This window comes from Eucyclogobius newberryi, unplaced genomic scaffold (genome assembly GCF_026437365.1).
Source record: "Eucyclogobius newberryi isolate DKJ021-1_F unplaced genomic scaffold, fEucNew1.0.hap1 SCAF_17, whole genome shotgun sequence".
Taxonomy (NCBI): domain Eukaryota; kingdom Metazoa; phylum Chordata; class Actinopteri; order Gobiiformes; family Gobiidae; genus Eucyclogobius; species Eucyclogobius newberryi.
In genome coordinates, this window is record NW_027315801.1 from 29,062,595 (window position 1) to 29,075,564 (window position 12,970).

The window sequence follows — 12,970 nt, forward strand, 5'->3', positions numbered from 1 at the left end:
TTCTGCTATTTATTTATTTTTACCCAATTTTTTTTGACCCAATTACCCAACTAAATGAACATATAATATCCATGGAATCACTGAAATTTGGATGTTGGACTTATGTATAAAACATGTATGAAAGTATTAGATTTTGCAACTGCCAACGCACTTTTACTGATGATAATGTCACTGTCACTTCTACCAATGCTTTCACTACTAATACTAATCCCAAACTATTACAGTAGAACCTCTACTTTACTTCATATCTTGCCGCTTCATATCACATTCTGTCTCCTCGGGGTCGGTACTTAAGAGAATAAAGCTGAAACTGTCAGTGTTTCTGCACCCACTTATTCAGTCTCCCTGACAGTTGGCCTCCATGGATTATGGGAGATTGGTAATGTTCGTCAACAGCAGCTTTTATCTAACTAAAATGCATCGGAGCTGGCAGTTTGACAGGTCACTCCCAGAAATGTAGGAACACACACAAACAAATGCCATAGTTTTTACTCTCTTACAGAAATGCTTATTTAAAAGTAATCAGCAACATCTAAAACGAATGCTGCTGAACGCCGGGGCCAAAATGCCTGTGGTCTTACACAACATGAAATATTCACTGTTCTTATGAAGCGTTTTAAGCCAGTTAGATGATGATGGGCATTATGGATCAAATTTGACAGACTTATGATTTTCTCATCTGTCAAATGTGACTGACTCAGTTTATGAGCTGTCAGAAGTCGTTAGCGGCACAGCGTTTTATCATTGCTTATGTCTTTCCACACGCCCTGCCCTCATCCAAAAACCTAAATGCATAATCACTGTAAGATGCCATAAACATTTTGACGAAACAAAAAGCCAGTGTGTGAACTATGAATAGCTTTTTGAGTTGATGTTTTGAAGAAAGAAAAACGACGGGAAATTGTCACTCTAATTTAGTTTTTCACTAGTTAAAGCAGTTATTGATTTTTTATTTTAACTTAATTGTAATTATATGTATTTTATTCACTATTCCAAATTTAAATCTTTGGCAATTTATGCTATTTATTCTATTTTAAACAGTTAAATAAAGCAAACACTATCATTATATCTCTTTTTTTTCACTGTACTGTTATTATTATTATTTTCCACAATCACAGACACTATAACATACTGTTTTCTTGTAGTATTGTGATGGGCAAATATGTTATTTTTTGCAGCATTTGCCTAATTGTCATCATTTGTTGACTTTTTCAGACGCAGAATAGAATGAAGCTCATCTCGGACAACTATGAAGAGGAGCCTCTGCACCCCCAGCACCACCCCCAGCATCACCCCCACCACTCCCACCATCTGCACACGGCAAACATGCACCACCGGAGTCTGCCGCGAGGGCCCCCACACGCCAACCACCGACCGCACATAGACCAGGTCAGGACTGCACAGGTTCAACCAGTTTAAGTCTCTCTCAAGTCGCCTCTATGACTGTCACTTACCAATATTTAACCAGTCGACCAGTCAGAGATGACTTTTTCAATCTGTCGACTAGTCAAACAAGAATTTCTATTGTACATTGAGACCAAAAGCGTTATCAAGCAAATAAAGGTTGAAATATGGTGACTGATGGCTTCTAGATAGAGAACATTTACAAATCAAGTGTACTAAGGATATAAATAAGACATTCTTAATTGTTTTTTGACATTTTGATTTCATAACACCGTTTTATTATATATTTTATAGTCTGTATTATCCAGATAACAATTACGATGATCAAAATATCACTACAATTATTTTTTTATTGTCAACTGGTAACGATTAGTTGATTAATATGATAGGAAATGACCTGCTGGAGTGCATATGGAGGGTTTTATAAATCTGAATATACTTCTACGTACTTGAAGCTTGGGTTTCGTCCCACATACTCTTTTAGTCGGAGCTCCACGTACTGTAACTCAGCCTGACGCCATCACCTTCTTGTTTCAGTGGAGATAGATGAGTTTAATGCCATATAGAACATTCTTGGTAAAGCTAAAATATCTCAATTGAAAATAAGTGGTGGATACGTCACCAGAAATGTTACATGGTGCACCTTTCACTTTTTACTTCAATGAAGTTCAAGTGAAGGCCAAGCAAACAGAAGACGAGGTTCCTCTGTTTAATAATGGATCTGATTATTTGTTTTAATTGATGCCATATGTTCAAGCGTTTAATCTATTGTATACATTTATGGCCAAAACCACATTTCTGTTTCACATTTCTGTCAAGTTCCAGGTTAATATTTTGTCGATCTAACACAAGTCTAAACCCATTTCAATCCCGGCTCGACTTAAATGCTCCTTCTGAGGCTGCATACCAATACAGGAGGATCTAACACTTTGAAGCATGATCTTGTTTACATAGTTTGCCACATCGCTGCCTCTGAAATCTCACATTCATCCCCCCCATCAGTCAATTGTGGTCGCACTTAACAGCTCTCGAAATCCCCTTTCTCTGTCTCCTCTCTGTCAGCCCTGTGACTTCCCGCCAAGTGCGGGTTATTCACATCATTTAGATAAGGGCCCTGAAGCTGTACGAGCTGCCAAATGAGTGTTTTTGATAGATGGCGTTGGTGTGTGAGACTAGTTTATGTATCATTCACCGTCTTCACTGTCTGAGCGTAACATCCAGACTGCCCCAAGCCACTTAATCTGCAAGTTTGAAGATGAAAAAAGAAAGCTTGTTGTTATCAGTGGCATAAGTGTGTTGCAGGTGTGGTTTAGCGATAGACACGTGAGCCTATGTTGATACTTGGATGAAACCACAAAAGGGAAAAAAAACTCTAGAAAGAATGTGACAGATGATTTTACTATCTTTCCATTAGCGGATAAAGGCTTCTCCGTATATAAATGTAAATTAAACTCATCACAAAGCTATTGTTGTCATGGTGTTTGACTGAGGGAGATTCCAAGTCTATAAAGAAGAAAAATGTTTGTCTATTGAAATCTTACTGTGTTTTTAACCATTAACCTGTTCTTTATGTGCGTGCGCGGGAGGATTTAGCAACAAGAGGTACCTGGGGATTTCCACCTGAGTGCATTCCAAAATGTGTTGCTGATACATACTGTATTTCTTTCTAAGACTTAATTAATAAATCAGATGCCTTTGTCAGAATTCAAGCCAAACGTGCAGTGGGGAACCCCCTTGTGTTTAATACATGCTGGCTCTGAAACGTGCTTATTGCATCACAAAACACCCCAGAGTTGTTGGTTTTTTTACCCATTTTTACTTTAAAAACTCTACATTTGTCTGGCTTAAACATGGGATTACAAAGTATCCCAATGTCTTTTTGCAGGTCAAAAATAATGAATGTTTCTATGTGTGTGAAATTATACTTCAAATGTTCTGGGTGAAGTTCAAATGAAATAAATGTATTATCTTTTGAGTTTAAGTATCTAATCACTTTTATACTCATTCAATTCTAAGACATCAATACAACAATCATATGTCTTCCATAAAAGGTTTGTTTCTTAATCAGGATGTCATAAGTTCTCACGACCCATAAAGTGAATATATTTATAGGTAAAGCATGTCACATATGCTGGATGTTACAGCCTTTTATTGCAGAAATCAATCAGAGTGGATTAGTGAAGATACCCGCTGTAAATTATGTCCTCTGATGTAGAGACTTCAGATAACTCCAGGAACCAGAAACACATGGACAATAGTTAACACTCAAAGAACCATTTTACTGTTTAATCTTTTTGGGAAAGTTGGCAATGAGGTAAAATGTCAGAACAGAATCTAAATTGTTGGGTGTTGCCATTCAGTAAACTATTATACAATAATATTATGCTTCGACCACATGCAAAAACCAACAGTCTCCGTGCTGTTGACAGAGGTCACCCAATCACTTGGCGACTTTTCCGCATATCTGACTTTTGACCTTTTAGAGGAAGTTCATCTGAGATCACAGCCAGGACCTGGAGGTGTGCAGAGGTCAAAATGTCAGTCTTTTACACAGATTGAATGACAGATCACTTGAGGCCCAAACTGATCTAATATCTTTACCCCTTCTACTTTTGTCATTTTAGATAGATTGTTGTTTATTGTTTTATTGTTACGTCCATTAGCTACTTATTTATTAGTCATTTAAAAAATATATATATAAAAATCTGTTCAAATGTATTTGTATGCCTTGTCTTGATTAAACTCCAACACCAGATGGATCTGTAGTAGACATTTCAAACACAGTCATTAAATGTTTCATTTTTTTGAAGCTCAACACATGCCACATTATGAGAAGTAACATGTTATAACATGGCAGAATAAATGGCTATAGGTCCAGCTTTGTTTACCAAACCTGTCACAATCGTTCAGCTACATGTTAGCATCTAGTATCTAGCATGTTTCAGTGAAAGGCCATTATATCGATAGCTTAGCTGTGCTTAGGTGTAGCATACAAAGTTTACCGCTCCTGTCAAAATCACTCAGTCGAGCCAAAGAATGGACTGGACTGGAGCTTTTTCTGTAACATTAGCAACTCAACCTTAGTGTAAGCTGAGTTTAGCATTACACAGAAACAGTCGGCTGCCAGCTCACGCTAACAATCGTAATGTAAGTGTCTGTGTGAATTAGCCTACTTAATAGCAGCACTCTTTCTGCGCAGTTTCAACCTCAAATCCCTTGTGTATTAAGTGACTGTTTTCTAACAATTATACTATTTCTACTAGAAAGCATTCCTCGTGATATCATATACAGCTTTTCTGACTGAAAAACATGTGATTGCTTCGATACAAGTCAGGAGAGGTGGGTGAAAGGACAGGAAGTGGCAAAACCATAAAGCAAATATGTATGCACTGAGTAAGTTAACTGCTGTTTAGGACTTTAGACACATTATTTTGCATTTTGAGAGCTATTGCCAGTATCATATCCCGCCCATTTTAATCGAAGATGCACTTTTTTTCTTTAATTGACTACAGCCCTTTATGGAAACCAAACCCAAGTTGAGACAAATTATTATTAAAGGTGGTATGGACGATTTTTTTCAGCAATTTTTTATCATATTTCCTCGTGGCGTGGATAAATCATTTGTCCTGCCACGTATCAATCATAAAACGCACCTACCGCTCACCTGCAGCCGCGTCAGGCTCGTCCCCACGTTTCCGCGTGCCTAAGCGCATGGATCTATCATAATATAGTTCCCTCAGTGTACGGGGCAAAATGAAGACTGAGAAAGACAGTTCGAGCTGACTCAGAAGTGGACAGAAATCTACGGGAGACGAGCGATGTGATGCGCTACGTTGCGCTAATAAACAAACGCACGTGTGTGTTGTATCAGTCCGCACGGGGGAGTGCGCATACGCACTTCCGCCTGCGTTCTCAAATCGCCGAAAAATCGTCCATACCGTGGTGCTGTACATGATTTAAAAAAAGTTATTTTTCTTCTAGTTCTTTTTAAAGTCTTTGCAATAGTCCACATGCATTACTCAATAAGCTACTGCATTTAGACTCTAAATTTAGACTCTAAGGATTAAGCATCCTTATTATTACCATTATTTTATCACAACTTTCAAAGAGCAGAGCGAGTTTTGCACTGTAAAGCTAACAACGACTAGCATGCTAACGGCGCACTTCCTGCTTCGCGGAGAATAAAATGGTCTATAATTTGATGCAAAGAGTGCAACATTTTTGAGCCAGTGATTGCATTCTTTCTAACAGAAAATGATAAAATATGTATTGCTGTTTTCTCTTACAGGACGATGAAGAGGGGATTTGGGCATGACCACCATCTCAGTGCACCTTTTACAGTAAGTGGTGAACATTTTCATACAAGAGACCGTAAGAGCACTCATTTGTACAGACCTTTTGCTCCATCTATTTGAATTACCTTTCCACGCAATGGGTTTCTATTGTGGGCTTTGGTGCGCATTAGCTGGAAACATTGATGGTACCACAATAACCACAGAATAACCCCATTCTGACTGAAGCGACTGTAATAAGACCTACTCTATTTCCTTTTGCATATGAATTTTAGTTGACTTAAGAGCCCCACAGTTGAGTTTTACGGCTGTGTTTGTACAAAGGGCTTATAGGCAGGCCGCTTGTTCATATAGTCTTAAGGCTATGCTCTGCACTCCGAGACCTATACATATACTTAGCAGGCTAAAAAGCATGTTTCGGGGCCCAGCGGTGATAAAAACGACAGAGTGAGGAAAACCAGAGATGAACTAGTCTGTCTGTCCGTGCCCTGCTTTTTCTGTAGTAAACTTTTAGCACCCCACCACCCCACCCTGGTGCCAGTGTGTGGGGCACTTAATTACAATAGAACACAGAACAGTCAAGATTTTTGAGGCTGCAAGCTTAAAATGCATAAAATCAAGAATGTGCAGTCATAAACCATAATTCCTGTTTTGGGAGTTTATATTGAGCCCCCCATTGACTTTCAGGATGCTTTTGAATGCACACATGTACAAAGACGTCTGCTCAAGAAGCAATAGCCCTAAGCGAGTGGTCTCAAAACGTGGCAAGGGTCACAGCGGTGGTAGACAGGCTTCTCTGTGTGTGTACTCTGAGCTTTAGACCTGATCAGTCGTGCAAAGTAACAAAAGTGAAATATTTTTGAACTGGATTGAAAACTACTTTTCATATAGTTTGAGAGGTTATTTTTAGCACGATCTAACAACTTTTATGCAGGATATCAACATAACATAAACGTTTGGAGTTCATGCCCTGGCTTTCAGAAAACAAAAATATATGTATATTACAGTATTTTCCGAACTTAATTCGCTCCGGAGAATAAATTGCACCAGCCAAATGCATAATAGAGAAGAAAAAACATATAAGTCGCACTGGAGTATAAATTGCATTTTTGGGGTAATTTATTTTATAAAATCCAAGACCAAGAACAGACATTAGATATTTGAAATGCAATTTGAAATAATAACAGATTAGAAAACATGGTAAATAGGTGTACATATGCTAATGCTAACACCTTCAGCTACATGACGCACAGACACTAAGTGTCTGGTATGTTAACGTAACATATTAACAGTTATTCAGATAACTATAGCATAAAGGACATGCTAACAAGTTTACCAAAGCATCAGTATTACACCACATCACTAAATCCATTGAATTCTTCTTCCTATGTGTCACTTCTAAACAACTCTGCAAACTCCGGAAGTGAGTAAGTGCTGCTTCTTCTTCTGCGTCGCTTAGAGCCTAGAGCGCCCTCTTGTGGTTGTCAGTGTGAAAATAACTAATAAGATCACATATGATAGGGTGTTCACATTGCAGCGTGAAAAGTGTCCAGTTTACATTCAAAGTCTATGTAAATGCACGTCTTGGCCGTCCTGCGTTTTTGTGGCACGAATCCTGAGTTTTGAGCGTTGGGCGCTTTGGACGCGCGTCCAGAGCGTCCAAAGCGTCCGACGCAGAAAAGTTGGACAGAGCTCAACTTTTCTGCGGGAGACGCAGCGCAGCAGCCAATCAGAGATTACGCTCCGTTGACGTGCTACGCACGACCTGGAAGAAGACCCGATACAAACCCCACAACGATAAAAAAAAAAAAAAAATCCTTAAGATGCAGCTCTTGGCAAATGATGATATTGACTAAACTCTGCTCAGCTCTGAAGTATCTGCGGGTCCCAGACTGGCCCCGGAGCCCATCGCCTCCGTTTTTGGACCTGCCTGGTCCGGCATTACTTCAAGAGAAAAGCAACACTGAACAATCCCTCCACTGCGCATGTGCGCTGGGCGCCTCGGACGCGCGTCTGCTGGTGAGTGAGGCGTCCAGGCATCTGCCTTCAAACTCCTGGGTCGGGCGCGAATTTGACGCCGAGGTCTGAACAAGGCTTAAGTCACTCCGGAGTATAAATCGCACCCCGGCCAAACTATGAAAAAAGGTACGACTTATACTCAAGAAAATGTGGTATGAAATTGATTTGAATTGCTACTGTTGACCAAAGATCAGCACAATTCTTTATCAAACTAATTTTCGGAATTTAATCAGAGCTTAATTTGTAACTTAGATGTTGCTGGAACCACAAAAGTGGCTTTGGAACCTGGGTCCAAACAAGGTCAAAAATGTACTGAACACACACAATATGTGAGCATAATTGCTCTAAAAATGCCCAAAAAAACCAACATAACACTCTATCTTACTAAATTTTAGGTATTTAATTTCTCGGGTTGCGTTTTTGTGCATGCGTTGCACCAGGATGTCCTGACTCAAGTATACTTGTCTTACTATTAAATTGCCAAAAAATCTGATATAGGCTAAACAGCGCATTTACCAAACATATGCAATATTATAAATGAATAGACATGCTTCCATTATGACAGCACTTGTACACTTGTAAAACCTAAGGTGAGCCGCCAAATAGATATTAAAATGTGATTAGCAAAGTAGCACATGGTTGAATCCATCTAGCGCTCGTATTTTTAGCCTTCTGTAAAGGCCAAACACACTTGGCACTCCCACTGTTGTCGTCTGCGTTTATTTCCATCACAAAGACTCAGCAAATAATTATACATCCATCAAATTCACTCGTGCCTGGATATTTCCTCATGTGCTTTCGAAAGACTAAAGCCATAGACTAGAAAACCAATGAAATCTAAGGAAAATTAACACCTGATTGGTCAAACTTACAGTCGACCTCTTTTTTAGCTAATCCACTTTCTCTAATTCCTCATCTCGTCCCATATACTTGAGAGAAAAACATGGTGCTACATCTCTGACGAGATGAGAGACACACTCACGGCTCACATCTGCACTTATGTGGGCTTTCAAAACACACAAGACCTTCAACATAAAGGTGTAATATTTAGTGAAGGAACCAGATAAAATTAACTGGCAACAGATTAAAAAACAGTTGCCAGATCCTGTTCCGTCTTGTTCAATCTTAAATCAAGCCCTGATGTTAACGCTTTAATAGTTCCCTAAATCTGTGGGAGCTACTTTTACTGTTACTCTTAAATTACATTTTCAACTACTTCAAGGTACTTCAAAACCTTGAGAACAGTTTTAATGTCCTACTTTTACTAACTCCCCCCCCCACATGCATCAGTATTTTTCTTTTTAAAATGTATATTCTTCTTCCACCACTCGATTCCTGTTTTGTCCCTAATTTTGAGTATGTGTGGAAACTTCAAAGCTTCTACATGTGTAATAAAGAATCTAGATCAGGGATGCAGGAGATTGCGTGCAGCAGTCAGCATGGTACTAATAGTTTCTAATGCATCTCATTCCTTGCCCTCAGTAATCCACAGGTGGACCATCACAAACACACTCTCCGTCTAACCTCAATGACTTAGTGAGTTGTGCACACTGGCCTCACGCAACTTTAAGGATTAGTAGTCTTCATGCAAATGTTTTGTTTTTGCCAGTACAGAAATTTGTTTGCATTTAGTCAAGTTTGTTTGCATTTTGCAAGTAAAAGAGCATTTGAGAGCGCTGAAGTGGCCCACATAGTAGTCTCTAATCCAGTCCATGTGTGCGGAGAATGCAGCAGTGTCAGGATTCACCGTAATGAAACAGACCACACTGCCCCCTTTCTCAGTCTCTCTCTTTCCACTTCCCCATTTTTTTTTCCACCTCTTCATTAATGTATACTCCTTCAAGGTAGTTGGACCAAGGACTAGTCTACTGGCCACTATCTCCAATCAGATATGGCGACCGCACGTGTGTGTATCCGTCCCCGTATTAGTGCGTCTTATCCAGATCTAATATAATAAGCCGGGGACATTAGCCTTTAGCACAAAGTGGTGTTGTGGCTAGCCATATCAGCGCTGCTCATCTATCCGCCCATGTTATTCTGCTGGTGTAAAACGTTAGCACAGCTAGCCATTATTAGCCGGACGATGTGAGGGAACAGATGGGAGCCATTTAGCAGTGTGTAGCTACAGTGCAATAAAGCCTGACCAAATCCTTATATCCTGTCCCTGAATGAGTTCTCCTAATGTGAACAAACAGAGATGACAGCGCAGATAGACAAATAGAGATCTGCGGGTGACTCAGTTATGACCTGCTCTTCGTATAGCGGCTGCACAGGGCACAATTGAGAGTAAGCACAATAGCCACTGTTTGCTGAATTGACTAGTGTATTCAGTCATTTTGAATATCTAACACTTACTTGACCCTACTAAGATCCTGTTTACACTGCAACTATGGGCAGGAAAATGCACCATTCACACCTAATTCGATCTGCATTTAGACGTAAACAATGAAGTGTGAAGAGAATCTACTTTAGGTGTGAAAAGCTACAGTACATACATTTGTCCTGCAAACTGTGCTGCAGAAGTAGTCTTACCTCATGTTTACAACTTGGAGATAACTTTTAGACCATGTGCATTGCTGGCGCACTCTAACATAAAAGTAAGTAATCATGCATAATCGTATAAACAGCCCTTAAAGTTGTATTTAGACCAAACAGTGTCTTCAAATAGTCATGAATTAAAAACAAATCAGACAACTTCAAACATAATGCTTCCATCCAATTGTGACGTACATGACCTTCTCAGATTTTATTGAAGATTACAAACGTTTCCTGTATAGGTTAGTGCCCCACTCCAACATGTACGGGACAAAAACATGGCTCTTTCCTACAGGCGACTTTAACTTCCGACGCGGTGCTGTACTTTGAGCTTTATAAAAAGCAAAGTGCTGAGTTGAAATTGGCAAGTTCAAGTGGTGTGCGTCCAGGTGTTGACTTGGACTGGTTAGCTATGGTTGTATTCAGGGGGATGCTGCGCTCTGATTGGCTCTTTGTGGTTGTGTACATGTCCTGCTGTTGATTACCAAGGTTTTGTTTACCCTCTTGGCCTCCTAGACTCCCCTCTAATGAAATAAGAATGTCCTTTTGGAGAGCTCAAGTGGAGGGGGAAGCAGAGAGTGCATCAGGCCAAAAGGAACATTTCAGGGGGAAGAGGTTTTCTGGAAACATTATGCTTTTATCCCACCGTGAAGTTATTTGTACTGAATGAAGCAAGGAGAAGCTCAGAGGCTTTCCAAGTGGGGGACAGAAATATGTTTGCATTTGGAATACAGTGTGCCCGAGAAACTTCTGCCTGGGTTTGTATGCTTGTACTGAATATACAAATAGTAGCGTTGTTTTCTCCTGGAAGCATTAGATAGAAGGACATCTGATATTTCAGCTGCTTATATATTTTTCTAAATTATAATGTTAATGTGCCCTTTTGATTTTGTTCTACATTACCCTACATCACTTCACCCTGACCTGACAAGTAAAACCTTCACTTCTGTAAAGCTGGTCCATTTTGCAAAAAAGAAAAAATATGATTATCCGGGTCATCATTGAAATCACATTTACTAGACCCTTGGCATTAGTTGATCAATAAACACAGCACTTACTCATGTCGGCCATTGTCTGCCCTGTATATTTACACGTGAGCTTCCTCTCACGTGTGTTTGAACAAGGCCACGCTCAAGCTCTTTGGAGATCAATGAACCGCTGCTTTGAGGTCACACAAGGTGTCTGACCAAAGAGATCCTTCAGTTCGGCTGTCAGTGTCATCGGGCTGTGAGGTCAAAGGTTAGTCCATGAGTTTAAAACGTGTAGAGGCAAGTCAATACAATTGCAACACCTGAGCACAGGCACCAGAAATCAGAACAGTTTGGAAGTTGTATATTTAGTACCTTGGACTTGCTTTTTTAACTGCCCTGATTTTGAAAAAAGTGGTTAAAACCCCGTAAAAACAACTTACATCGGTATGCCAACAACAAAACCCCAATTTAAGTGCAATGGGAGATAAATAGCACTTGTCAAATGAAAATCAATTTCCTTTTAAGTTATTTGCTGGACATTGACTCGTCACAACTTTTTCCTAAACCCAAAAATGCAGGGAAATCAATTCACACCTGATGCTATTGTTGCAAAATACAGTTAAGAATGCTGGATAAGGCTGTATGTGTGAAAGGGTTTATGAAGGAATGGTATTCATGTCTCTCCCAAGCCTCTCTTCTGCTTAGCGTAGCATGCAGACAGGGTTTTTCATATTTTTCCTGTTGCATGTTTGCCATTTGACCGTAAACACTGTTGTTAGAGGTGCACATGATACCTTTGAAGTGTGTAAATGAATCTGATGAAGTTGCTTTGTCATTGTCCGCATGTAAAGATGTAGACAGACGGGACCCAGTGCCGCAGACGAGGGAGGAAGAGGGGAAGGGAGGATGACGTGAAGAGCAAAGAGACAGCTCTGTGGTGAAAGTCAGACAGGTTAGTTCTTGTATATTCTGTGGTTTTATTGAAGTTGTATGAAGGATATCACAGTGTAGACTCTTGATGCACGGATCATAAGGCTGTTGTGTGAGTAAGCTCCCTTTTCTCCACCCACCACACACTCATTACACACGCTAACAAGGCCCCACACACACTTTAAGCTTGTGCAAGGCGGCAAATGTAAAGATACTTAATTATTGGGTGTGAAGATTACAGGCATCAGGCCTACTTCATCAGTGTTAAATCATGCAGGAAGAATTTGCATGTTTGTTCTCATTTTTTGGAATTAAATCCTAATTCGGGACCACATACAAGGCTGTCTTACTACAACTGGAAACCCTTTGATTAAAATATAACTGCTTGCAATGTTTATTTTTCTTTAAGATGTGTTTCTTAAATATTTTGTTTATAGGGTTTGTTAGTGTTTAATATATACAAAAATATTAAAAAGAGAATGGTTCCTTAAGTCTAATGCACATAATATCATCAGTGAAGATCAAATGCATTATTTGATTCAGTTGTCCAGGTAGGATTAGGGTTGATGATTCACAAAATTACATAACATTAACGTTGGCGCATTATGCAACTGTTTGTTGCCTGCTTGTCTCTATGGAGATGCTATTTCTGTGTTTGGAAGTCTGCATAGTATGGGATTAAATAGGTCTATGTCCATGGAAAGAACCTGTACAAAGCTATAACATGCATGGAGAGAAGCAGGTGGCGGACCCTCCACCAGAAAAGTTAGTGGACCATTGATTAGACCATTTGTCTGAGTAATAGGATTCACAATGTAA

At 39.6% G+C, this 12,970-nt stretch overlaps 1 protein-coding gene across 1 annotated transcript in view; it reads left to right on the top strand.

Annotated features, from left to right (window-relative positions):
• LOC140363606 (ERC protein 2-like) overlaps positions 1-5,746 on the top strand; it is a 99,514-nt gene extending 93,768 nt beyond the window's left edge. Inside the window, exons 15-16 of the mRNA XM_072450239.1 lie at positions 1,216-1,404; positions 5,693-5,746. Of these exons, the coding sequence (XP_072306340.1) occupies positions 1,216-1,404; positions 5,693-5,719 (216 nt within the window). The 3' untranslated portion in view covers positions 5,720-5,746. The remainder of the gene's footprint in view (positions 1-1,215; positions 1,405-5,692) is intronic.
• The last annotated feature ends 7,224 nt before the right edge of the window (positions 5,747-12,970 follow it).